The sequence below is a fragment of the Neltuma alba genome, unplaced genomic scaffold, assembly GCF_004799145.2.
Source record: "Neltuma alba isolate B1F8T4 unplaced genomic scaffold, ASM479914v2 tig00000684_pilon, whole genome shotgun sequence".
In the NCBI taxonomy this organism is placed as follows: Eukaryota; Viridiplantae; Streptophyta; class Magnoliopsida; order Fabales; family Fabaceae; genus Neltuma; species Neltuma alba.
In genome coordinates, this window is record NW_021632146.1 from 218,434 (window position 1) to 231,901 (window position 13,468).

The 13,468-nt window shown below is 32.8% G+C and overlaps 1 protein-coding gene across 1 annotated transcript; it reads left to right on the forward strand.

Moving 5' to 3' along the window:
- Positions 1-5,539: 5,539 nt before the first annotated feature.
- On the forward strand, positions 5,540-6,115 carry LOC114744196 (uncharacterized). The gene has a single exon (XM_028932392.1). It carries the CDS (start codon positions 5,540-5,542, stop codon positions 6,113-6,115), a length of 576 nt encoding a protein of 191 aa, XP_028788225.1.
- Positions 6,116-13,468: the final 7,353 nt, after the last annotated feature.

Below are 13,468 nucleotides of genomic sequence, written 5' to 3' on the forward strand. Positions count from 1 at the left end.
AATATAATTTTTAGGTACGGACAAAAGTTTTTTAACATGCGATATCAGTAGGTCATCATCATTTGAACAGCAAAGCCCACCCTGCCCAGCCCGCCTATGCCTAGCCCAAAATGGTTAGGGCTTCTATGGACAAGGCCGGGCAGCGGGCTGCAAAATGGAGCCCGCTCATACTTCAGGCTAGGCATCAGGCAGGGGTCTTGCCCTGCCCAGCCCTGCCCATGTGCACCCCTTAATAATTCAATTATTACATTTTATCAAGGGCAAAGTTGGCAACCCTTGTCATAATTTTGGCTACAAATGCCCCCCTTGGAAGAGAATTTGGGCAAGCAGTTATAGAGAAAAAACTCAGCAGAAAATTACAGAGAAAAATGAAAAGAAAAACGTGGGGGTGAAGGCCAAGAAGAAGGAATAAGATTCAAGCTTCAAGATCAAGGTATGTGATAATTCTAGCACCTATTTTGATTGAGTTCCTGTTCATATCTGACTTTGAAATTTGGCATGATTAAAGTACACTCCCTAAGCTTTAAATCCATAGGTACAACTCTTATTTTGGATATTTGTAAGAATTATGGTGATTTTTCAAAATTAGGATTTAAAATCTCGAAAACAGTTTTTGACCATTGGAACAGTAGAAACTTCCGTACGAATCTGGCAAAATTTCACATTGAATTAGTTCCTAATACTATTTTTTGTTTAAAGAGCACTTAAGGAGCTTTTAGTAGGACCTAAAACCACTAAGTTTTGAGCTTTTTGCAATTAATTACAATTTTTCAAAGTCGGATTAAAAATTTGGAATTTTCTCAATGAATAGTAACCTGAGAAATAAATGTTAAATTTTCAATTCACGGATTTGTTTCATGATTTGTTTAAACCGTAATACTTTTGAATGCATACTTAAGAGGGTTTAAGGAAGGATGTTTCATTTGTTAATGACATGTGATTCAAAGTATGAGAATAAATGGGAGACTATAAGGCTAGTTGGTGCATACTTGAATTAAGTAAGAATTAAAAATAAGAAGCTAATGAAGGATAAAACGTAAGTCCTAAAGTAATGAGGTTCCAGCTCTAGATTGACCTAGCAAATGGTTGAATATGATCACAAAATTTGGTGATCATATTGTACACATCATAAGCTTTAAAAGCATGAATAGTTTGCTTTAATTGGATGTAGACATTAGGATACGAATTTTAGAAATTGAGGTAGAGAATCTGGAAGCTCCATAATTGACCAAATGAATAGTAAATTTCAACAAATAAACTATAAAAATTAGTAAGGATAAGTCCTTTTTTTTTTCTTATAACGAATTGAAAGAGCTTCAAATAAAATTTTGAACCACCTTAATATGATTTTTCTATAATTAGTTATAATTTTTCAAAGTTGGACGAAATATATAGAATTTTCTCTGTGAACAGTAACATGAGAAACAAATGTTAAATTTTCAATCCGCTTAAATCATAATATCTCTGAATGCATACTTAAAAAAATTTCCGTTGATTCCCAATAATGGTTACTCATTCTTGTACTGTAGTTAAAAAAATTCATCATTTGCCCCATTTGCAAGTTATGAATAGCTTGCTGTTCAGAAAACAACATACTTATATAGTTTTATTTATAAGGTAGTTCCTCCAACATGTTTTACATAAACTAAGAAAAATCTTGAATTATATTAATTTTCTATTAAAATACAACAACTTTTAACATTATTCCCATTTAATATATATATCTTTCAAAAAACATAACTATCTATACTGTAATAAATGAAGGACAGAATAATACGTTCATGCTAACAATTTAATAAAGTAAACTAAGAGAAATCTTCTCTCTCTGCCTCATACGCTTCTCTTATATTTTAATTATAGAAAATATTCTTCATTTTATAAATATGCCCAAAACTACTTCTTCTTCGTTTTTTTTTTACTGGAGTTTTTTTTTTTTTGAAATCAGAAGTTATCTCTTACGTACATGCACGCTCATCTATCTATCATCTACTAGTATTAGTTATATCATTACTTATATATATTTTTTGTCTCAAAAAATAATTATAAGAGATCACTTGGGGAGTAAAATAAACAATTTCCTTTTTTTATATTAAAGAGGGGCATTCTAGTTATTTAACAACATTAAGAGATTTCTAATTAGGCCTCATGGTTTGATTAAGAATTTGTTAAAAGTATAGGCTTAAATTTAAATTCAGATATTTCTGCTAGATTCAGTTGGCATTCTCTCTTAAATTTTTTCCTCCCCTCCCCTCTTCTCTTCTGCATTTCTCTCCTGCCAAATGAATCCATGAATGTTAGGACGCAAGGCCTAACTTCAGAATCTTGATGTTTGATGTGCCTTTTGTACTTGCATACTCCTTTGGTCTTATTCATAGCGTAGAGAGAATTTTTTTTTAATTCTATTTATAAGTCACTTCATTAAATTTTTGGTATGAATGTACAATTTTGTCCTTCATTTATTATAGTGTAGATAGTTATTTTTCTTGAAATGTATATATATTAAATAGAGATAAAGTTGAAAAATTGTTATATTTTAATGGAAAGTTAATGCAATTTAAAATTTTTCTTAGTTTATGTGAATCATAATAGAAGTGTCTTATAAATTGGACCAGATAAATAAAGTTTAAATGTAGCATTTTAATTATACTTAGCAAATGGAAACAAATTGGTTTTTCAATCCACACAGCAGTCCGCTTCGACAAGCACATTTTATCTATCTTCACAATAATTAAAAGTTTGATATATGATCATTACTTAAAGGAATGCAATTGTTTTTTGCAAAAAGAAATTGAAATTCATACAAACGAAAGAGGGGAAGAAAAAGTAAATGGAAACACTAACAATACTATTTTAACAATTCATGGGAACCTGAGATCTAGCGGGTGTTTGGAAACCCAAAAAGCACTAAAAAAAAAGTGCTTCAATACAAATCGAGACAAAAGCCCTCTCACATATTCCAATGATCATATTTATGAGACACTTTTAACATATTTTGCACAAATCAAGAAAAATTTTAAATTGTATTAACTCTTCATTAAAATATAATAACTTTCTAACTTTATACCCATTTAATATATATATATATATACCCTTAAAAAATAACTACCTACACTATGAATGACAAAATAGTACATTCATACTAAAAATTTAATGAGGTAACTTGTAAATAGCATAAAAAAAATTTCTCTCTCTATCCTACAAATAGGACTAGAGGAGTACTTATTTCAAAATCTCTAAAATCACTTTTAAAAAATTAATCCAAACACCTTCTTAATCCAGGCAAGAGGAGCAAGAATTTTCATGTACAAATAGAATTCATAACTTGAGACTTATTTGCCAACTATAGGTCTATTGAAAATAGCTTATAATTAGTTTTTCATTCATAATTTATGAAATACGAGGTAAGTATGTGAAATAAGTTTTATTTTCGTTTACATAAAACTTGTTTATAAATGATTTTAATGGTGATGACAAACAGTACCTGTAATAACAAGGACTCAACAAATCCAAGCCTGGCGGCACAATCGCCGTCATGAAGAGGTGGCTGACACGGAGCGGAGTAATGGTGATGGGATGATGACGACGCAAGAGGAGTGTGAGGATGAGAATGGGGTATCCCAGCTTCCACCCAATCATTTGAGTACAAAGTGTCTGGGTGATGTTCACATTGTTTGCTCCGTCAATGTCCTTCTGGCATCTTTAACGATGGAGATCAACGTCTCCAATGGCTTTTTTTTTTTGGCATCAAACGTCTCTAATCGTCTAATGGCTTAAACCAAAAGGAGTGCAATAATAAAAATAAAATAAAAAATAGTGTAAGAACTCACTATAAGGACCTGAGATTTTCCCTACATTTGGTATGAGAGAATTAGAGAAGAGGGAAAGAGATTGGAGAAAAAATCTTTATGAGCTCAATTTAAAAAATTAGAAAATAGGGTTATATAATTTGGATAAAAAAAAAAAGTAGGATAAAAGAGTAAACAAAATCAATTAAAAGCTTTTAACTATATTTTTTTTTAAAATGAAGTTATATTAAAATTTTCTCCTTTCCTTTCCCTTCCCTTGTACCACACGGATCATCAATTTTCCGCTCCTCGCAACTTGGTCGCTAAGTTATATGACTTTTTAGTCCCTTAAAGTCAAAACCCGGAATACAGCAGTTTAGTGTTACAAAGTCCAAAAGCACGAGATCTTATGATTGTCCTGCACTGTCTGCTGTTCAGAAATATGAAACAACAACAAATATGAGTACAGATGCTGCCCATATAATGCAGACACATTGCAACAGATCAGGGTGGGCCATGAATGATATTAATATTGCTAATGCTATGGGAAGAAATCCAGAAATAACATCTCTTGTAAACCTAAAGAGGGAAGCTCAAAATCAGGAACCATTTTACATATGGCCTTGGCATAGATGAGTGCCAGCTAGAGGTATCCACGGGATGGCCCGTCCTGGTGCTGGTGAATAGGGATGTGATGGGATTTCTGTCCCGTGTGCTGTGTCCCGTTTCGTTTTCTGACTGTCCCGTTTCTTTTTTTAAAAAAAATTTTAATTTTGGATATTAATTTTTTTATATTATAATGTCTGTTTTTTATTGAGCTTCTAAAGATAAAAATATTATTAAAAAATATTGTATAGAAAATTCAATTATATAATATAAAAGCATATAAAAACAATACTTAAATAAAACCATAAAAGAAACATTATATAATAGTTTTATGAATTATTTTATTAAAGAATGAGATTTTGTTGAGATAATATTACAACTTAAGAGCATAAAATCACTATTAAAAATCATTATTATTATTAATAAGTAAATTGAATAATCTAATACTAATTATTAATAAATAAGTTTTTTTTTAAAAAAAATACCTTGGGATGGGACGGGACGACCCTATCCCGTGTTCCGTCCCATCCCGTCCCAAAATTTTTTTGTCCCATCCCGAATTGATCAGGATCGAGACGGGACAAGTTGAACACTCATAATGCTAGCATTAGTATCAGAGCCCAAGAATTCAAATAGAGCTTGCCTCGAAAGGGAATTGTATTCCCACGGTTTTGATTTAATTTAATTTAATTTATAGGCTTCAATTCATGATTTCCTTAAACTATAGGGTTTCTGGATGAGTATTAAATGAATAGAAAAGACAGTTGTGACAAGCGTCAACAATTATGACCAATTCGATGAGAGGTAAGAGAGGTTTGAGTGATCTGTCAACATGCCCTTTGGGGTGTGATAGTGAGGAGAGTGTGATACGCTTGTTGAGAGACAGCAATAGAGCGAAACACATGTGGAAGTTTTTTATTCATCCTAACTCCTATTCTGCCTTTTCTTTTTTTTTCCCTGACAATTTATAGGAATGGCTACATTGGAATTCGACACATTCACCATAGAGGATTAAGTTCCAAGAGGCGTCATGGTCACGTGCCTTTGGCTTGTTATGCCGACTGATTTGGAAGTATAGGTGCCAGATAATATTCCAATCACACCAAGCCGCCACCTCGGAAATCATTCATCATTGCAGTTTTCTTCTGATGGAGGAGGTGGAAAAAGGAAGATTGAAACCCAGGATATTTATTAATCAACAATCAAGGAGCAGACAGTGGATTCCCCCAGAAGCAGGAACAATCAGGGTGGATGTGGATGCTTCGGTGTTGGAGAATGGACAAGCAGCATGTGGAGGGATGATTATGGATGATCAGGGAAGATGGATCACTGGCTTCAAAAAGTGCCTAGGCGTGCTACCAGTGGTAGCAACAGAACTAGTGGCCATCCATATAGGGTTGGAGGCTTGCAAATCATTCCAACTACCAAATGTTCAACTTTGCTCAGGTTCGATGGAGGCGATCAATATGATCTCAAGAGATAGTGGCGCGAATCATCCTTTGTACAACGAGATTGAAAGGGTCAAACATCTGTTGCATGATGGACAGAATGTTCAAGTAAATTATAGTATCAGAGAAGCCATACAATGTGCTGACATACTAGCTAAAGCGGGCCACCCCGTGGGCCCACAGACAGTCCTAGTAACTGGGATTGACCCGACATGCAGAAGAAGATTCATGGAAGATTTCCAAGGCTTAAGGAGGACAAAGGACCCTCCAAACTGATAATATTTTTGTTTGCTTCCTTTTGTCAGTCTCTTGCCCTTTTAATCTGGAAAAAAATTGAGAAAAAATAGTTAAAAGAAGATCACTGAAATAGAAAAATTACATACAAGAACCCGTTCACAAAATTATTGTCAAAACCCATATTAATGTTGTTTTGGGTCTCAATTTGCAATCTTTTATTTTGACGGTCTTTTTCTGCCATTTTTCCAAAAATTGAATTAAAGTTTAATCCAATCGAGCCCATCCTGAATTGGGTGGGGTCCACTTGGAAAACTCCGTTCATCCGCTTCGATGCTGTGAGTCTTGGGTTTGTGGTATGCTATGTTGGGCCACTCCAAGGTTTTTGTGTACTTATTTTATTGGGCCAATACTGTGCCCTTCTTTTATGTTCTATGTGTTTGTATCCAACCAGTGGCCCAATATGCGTGTTTGAGTGTGCTTGGCATGCGTGTTAAGAGTTTGTGCTAACCATTTTAGTACTTTTAATCTCAAGTTGACTCTACGGATGTTAAAAGATAGCTTGAACATAAAATTAGGATACAAATTCAATTTTTTTTTAAAAAATCAATATACTATTTTAGAACGTATGCCTGGCATAGTTAAATCGCTCTTAATGAATATTATTTGCAAAATAAATGGCACAAAATAGCCTACACTCGTGCAAATGCTCCAATTTATAAAATAACATTTGCACCATAAATAAAATTAGGATGTCAGATGTATATGAAAAATAAGATCAAGATGCCGGATGCCACTTTCCTTATTTAAAAAAGGAGTAACAGATGTTTATAATGTTAACCATTTGAATGGGATTGCATCATTATTTTTTAAATACTTTAGTGCGTGGAATTGCATACCAAATAATTTTAAGATGCTGGATAAATCATGGAAAATATTTTGGGATGCAGAACACATCTTAACCTTGTAAGATTTAGAGAAAATACTTTGAGATGCAGAGCACATCTTAACCTTGTAAGATCCCAATCATAGTTGTCTAAACATTTAATGTGTTTTACTATTTTTGCCTCTAATTAATTTTATGTATTATACTTGTATTAATTGAAGAGTTGGCAATTTGCCAATTTGGCATAATATATCGAGAAATTCTTACATGCTTCCAGTGCACCCTGTCACTTGCGCTCTGGCCAATCAGAACACACCAAGTCACGTCATTTTAATCCAACATGGAAACATTAAATCTTACATTGCATTTTTTTAAAATTATAAGGCATGATGAGTTATGCAGTGGGTCCCACCATCTTCTTTTTATGAGATTACTCCCTCCTTGCGGTTAATTCGCCCTCCTCTCCTCCCAAGCTCGGCCCACGGCCCCACTCTCTCTTCCTTTACCATTTTCACTTTTCATGAACTGCATCCATCATCAACGTACGAGGGGCGACCTCAAAAGGGAGATTGAGGTGATTTCTCATTCTAAAGAACTCGATTTCAGCTGAGATTGAGGTGATAGTGAATCAAAGTGAAAGGTTCGACTTTGACATGTGCTCCTTCGACTTGAAGCTTTGCATCTCATTCGGCACATCAATCTCGCTCTTTGAAGAGGTATTGGCAGATCTCTTGATGGTTCTTCTTGAGAGTGATCATGGTGATGGCAGCGGCAGCGGCAGTGGCAAATCTGTGTGTGGATTTAAGAAAAATAAGTAACTTGATTCTCAGAATCTATGAAAAACCCACAAACTAATGCTCGAAGCCTCTGCTGTTTTTTTAATGATTTATTGTTTGCAGTGGATTGAACTGCAACTTCAATAGCCTTTAACTCCATTGTTTAATAGCGGAAACTGCGATTAGGTCTCGACGGTGAAGGAAGAGAGAGATAACATGTGGGCTGTGGCGTGGGGGTGGAGACGAGGGTGGGGGAGAGAATCAAATGGTGGGACCCACAGAATGATTTTGGGAAAATCTGGTTAAAAAAATCCCTGCTTAAAACTTTAAAACCTTAATTGTTAAAAAAACCTAAATTTGAATGCGTGCAATTATGATTTGTAAATATAGTTGTTCTTCTATTGTGTGTAACATTTCTTTAATTGTGTGTAAATAACTTCCACATTGATATATGTTGCACATCATTAATGATATGTTGCATACAGTAAAAAGAAATTGCACTCATAAATCATAGTTGTATTTCCTCAAATTTAGGTCTTTTTAGTCAATTAAGTTTTTAAACAGGGACTTTTAATCAAATTTTCCGTGATTTTTTTATGTTTTAATGTTTTGTAATTTTAGAAAAATGCCATGTAAGATTTAAATGTTTCTGGGTTGGATTAAAATAATGTGACTTGGTGTGTTTTTATTGACCAAGACACAAATGATGTGGTGCAGTTGGAGCATGTAAGAATTTCTCATATCTAATATATTCTCTTTTATACTTTCTCTCTCTTGCCTACCCTCTATAAATAAGGACATGCTTGGAAAAACAAAAAAAAAGTTTATTTTTTACGTATTTATTATTTTTAACTAATTTCAAATTTTGTTTTAAACTGCATAATTTGATCATCAGGCTTTTAGAAAAAGAAGAGAGGGAGTATAATACACCACCCGGAATAAATGAATTGTCCTTATTATATATGCCATCTGACAAGTATTAATTAAATTTTTCAATATTACTCAGATTTAAAGTTTTAATCATGAGAGTATGACCAAAAAAAAAGTTTTAATTATGAGACAGAATCTAACTTTTTTTTATTTAAATGTAGATAAAATTAAAAATTTATTCTATTTTTGTACTAGATTAATGACTTGATCACTTATTTTTTCAATGCCGTGAATGGTAAGAAATGTATTATAATAGAAACAAGGATGAATATTAGCCTATCTTTTTTCCAGGATTACCCTATCCAATAACAGTAAAAAACCATATATAAATAGTCTATAAAAAGAAAAAAAAGAATATATAAATACATCTTAATTAATCAAAATGTGTGTGTGCTTGTCTAAAATGGCGACAAAGTCCTTCAAAAATAGCTTTTCAGTTGTGATCAAGGTTCTAAAAATCAGACTGACCTCTGAACCGGTCTAGATGGTGCGTCAAGAATTAGTAAGTTAAATTAGAGTTAACCTAGAAGTTAAACCGGTGAGGAATTAAAAAATAAAAAATTAATTTATATTCTCATCATACCATCCAAAAAACTAAATGTCAATTTAGTACCTAGAATTACAGCCGGGAAAAAAAGTTGAGCCTCTCGGGCCAGCCCATTTAGGCCCGAAAATTGTAAGGGCCGGGCTTGATATTTTTCCCTTCAAATAGGTGTTAGAAACAATCTCACCCAAGAGGGGGGTGAATTGGGTGAGTTACAAAAATTTTAAATTAAATGCGTGACAGTATTGAGAAAAAAACAGAGTCAGAGTCAGGAGAAATTTCACCGCCGAGGGAAGACACAAGATTTATACTGGTTCGGTCTTAACCACTTGACCTACTTCCAGTCCCCAGAACACCTCTGAGTATTTCACTATCTTCCAACATCGACAGGGCTCTTGGTGCCTCAGTACAGTAATTGAATCCCTCAATCACTCCCCCTTACTCCCGTAAGGATACAAGCCCTCTCAAGAGTCCACACTCTTGAGTATCACTCAAGTATTTAATAAGAGTAGTAATTGGTTCTCTTACAGAGTGAATTTAATGATGAACACTAATGCTCGGTAGTATCGCGGAAAACAGAGTATTGAATGCTAGACTTAATAATCGCAGGTGGTAGTTCCGGTATTCAATCTCTTCATTAATGCTTCTTCGCGCCTTTTATAGTTGATATCGTTAAGTAGCCGTTAGACGGAAGAACTTCTAGCCGTTGTGACTCCGTTTGCGTGTTTCACTGGTTTCAACGGTTCCGCCATTAATGCGTCTGATCTTCTGAGACTGTAGGTTGCAGTCTACGTAATCCCGTTGAAGAGCCGTTGTATTCTTTCTCAGTAATCTGCATATTTTAAGCTTTAAACAAGTAAGAGTCTTGCGGTGTAGACTTTATTCATGAACCAAGAAGAGAAAACGAATTAATCATTCAGTGATTTTGGATGAAACGATTTATCTGTAAAAAGAGCAGAAAGACATTCTGGATATGTTTGATCGAAGAGATGATCGATTACTTGTTGATAGATCATGTTATCGATAAACAGAATGAAGACTTTTCGAATTAGTTCAACAATATTATCGATCAAGTGTTGGATTATTGACTTTAAGAATTATCATAGTAAACGGAAATTGTTCCATGATCGAACAAGTGATCGAACACTTGTTTGATCGAACAGATTATCGATAATTCAAATGTTATTGAAATGAAACTTCAGTCATTGATGATCGAACAACTTATCGATAAATGTAGAATGGATAATGTTATCGATAAATCATGAGTATGAATATATTCAGTGAAAGACACAGACTATCTGAAATGATCGAGCAGGTGATCGATCAATGAATATTCGAACAAGTGATCGAATAAAGTGAGAAAATAAATTTAATCCTGGAAGGTAAAGAAACTGATTATCGATCAAGTTTTGTGAAAACATGAGTGTCAAGGAATTGAATGATCGATCATATTATCGAAAAGCCAATGATCGATTAGGTGATCGAAAATAGTTCAACATAATTTAATGCGAATATAGCAATCCTTCGACTCTTTATCGATCATGTTATATGAAAAGATATTTATGCAAACAAGTTAAATTATCGATAATGTTATCGATAATTTGGTTGCAGGAAAACTAAATAAGCGTAGATAAAGACATTGATTATCGATCATGTGATCGATAATTTTATGATCAATAAGGTTATCGATCCATCGGTAAAGATGATTACCTGCATTCAGAGAGTTAGAGCATAATGATCGAACAAGTGATCGATAAATTGGTAACAGAATTAATGTGCAGAACAAGTAGATTGTGTTACCTCTTATCGAAGTCGTTATTGATAACTGATTTATCGATCATGTTATCGATAAATATACTTCAGATTTGGTTCTCTTTATCAGTAACTCGATTGATTATCTGTTATTATCGATCAGTTGATCAATAATTAACCATAACCTTGTGTGATTTCCACATTAGCGATAATCGATCATTTTATCGATTAACTACTTATCGAATAGTTCTTCGATCAAAATACCTACTATAAACCTAATTTACACTTGAACAATTATCTGTAACCTTAGCGATAAACGATTGATCGATCAGTTGATCGATCAACATACTTAACCCAAATTATCTGACTTTGTTATCATCAAAACTATAATCCTAACAATAGGAAACGCGCTTAAATGGGCTAACCCTGCAGGGTTGAGGGCTAATCTGTTTAGGCCTTTTTATTTTTTTTGTTTTTTTAATCATTTTTTGTGTAATTCTAATATTATTAATTTTTTTACATTGTTAATGATATTTCAAATATTTAATTATTATTGTCATTTTGAAATTATATTTCACATAATTGTTTGATTTATTTGGTTTTAGATAATAATTTGTCCAATTAAATTTTAAAAAATGGGTTAACTTGGACTTTAATAATGATTTAATTTATATTATATGTGTTAATATTTCTATATATATTTGATAAGAGAGTATTTTTATACTTATATGACTTGTGATTTTATAATTTGAATTAGAAATTTATGAGTTCAATGATAATGCCTCTCAAACTAAAATAAAATAATAGGCACACTACTTAATTTTAAAGTGAAATCACTATAAAGGAGAAAGACTTGATATTTTTGCTACGAAAATAAAGCAATTGATTATGGTGATAATGAAATTTTAAAACATTAATGATAATGTTTTTCTATTGCACATTTGCACTTGATAAACCTTTTAGATGTTATTATCTTATTGACAGATGTTTAGATGTTCTTAGATATTGATGGATATTTAGATATGATGATATTTTGTGTTTGTGACTTAATTTTATTCATATATATGTCTTTTATTAATAATTTCATTGGTTTGTTTTTATTTTTTGATAAAAATGTGAGAAATACGAAAAATATTATTTTTTCTTAAACTAGCTGAAAGCTTATGGGTCGGCTTTGAGCCTTTCAACTTAAGGGCCAGACCTAACAAATTAAGATATTTTTTGAATTTTGGTCTTATAGGGCTGGTCTTTTTAAACCCGTCGACCCTATAGGGGTGTTCACATAGGCCCGTCCCCCCTAGCCTGTTCAAGTCCCAGGCATATGGGATAGGATGGGACAAAAAATGGGACCAGACAGTAATTTTTTTTAACTTTTTTAATCATATTATAATTATTAAATGTTAAAAATACAAAATGTTTAAGGCATGTGTAATACAAAATGTTTATATTTGTAGCTTTCAAGACATATATAGTTGAATGGTTTTTTTATTTATTTAGAGCTTTTATAGTTGCTCATGATTTTTGGAATGGTGAAAATGAATTTTAGAGTTATTATGTTACTAACTATTATTTATTTGGACTTTTCTTTAAGAGATTAAGAGAGTTAAGCCCCAAGAAATAAAAAGAAAAAAGAAAAAGAAAGATGCTTTCAAAAGGGCTAAGCCTAAAGAAATAAAAATAGAAGGAGAAAAACAATTAAAATCCATGGCAATAGCTCCAACCACAAAACAAAAAATATTTTCTAAAAAGGGACATCCCAGTCCCGTCCTGATTCCGTCCGGTCAACGGGACAGATTTCTTGTCTCGTCCTGTGAGTAGCCCTACCTAGAATCACTAACAAAATAATCATATATTTACCCTTTTTTCCCTAATTTTCTCTACAATTCTCTTGACAAATTGACATCTTAATATTACATTAGTAAAATCACTAAATATTTATTCTAGCAAAATATCAAAATAGATTTATAGTAATAAAATATTCCTACTTACAAACTCTTAGTTGCTAAACTAACAATTATCAATAGCTCAAAAAAAAAAAAGATAATGAAGTAACTTTTTCACATTAAAGTGGCTGTAAAAAATTTTAAAAAAAAAACCACAAGTGGGCTAACCCACCAAACCGATTGGGTCTGTTGACCAGACCAGCCAAGTGACCAATTGTCCAGTTTTTAGCATAACTTCATCAGTCCTGTTCGGTTTTTAATTCAATTGTTGTGATTTACATAATATGTAAGGCAAGTGTGTATGACAAGCTTTGTCTCAACTTAAGTAGACATACTTATGGTTATAAGAATTATAAACAGTTTCAAGTAAGCTCTATATCAATCACAGGTTTCCATAATATCAATGATAAGATGGACATAAATTGATTTTTAGCCTGGGATTGGTTTTAAGGTAAAATGGTGGGAAGCACGTGCGCGCGTCCTATAATTATCCCACAAATTGACAAAAATGGATGTCGACTTGCAAACCGTCAACTAAATGCATGTGACAAAAAAGGAGTTGCG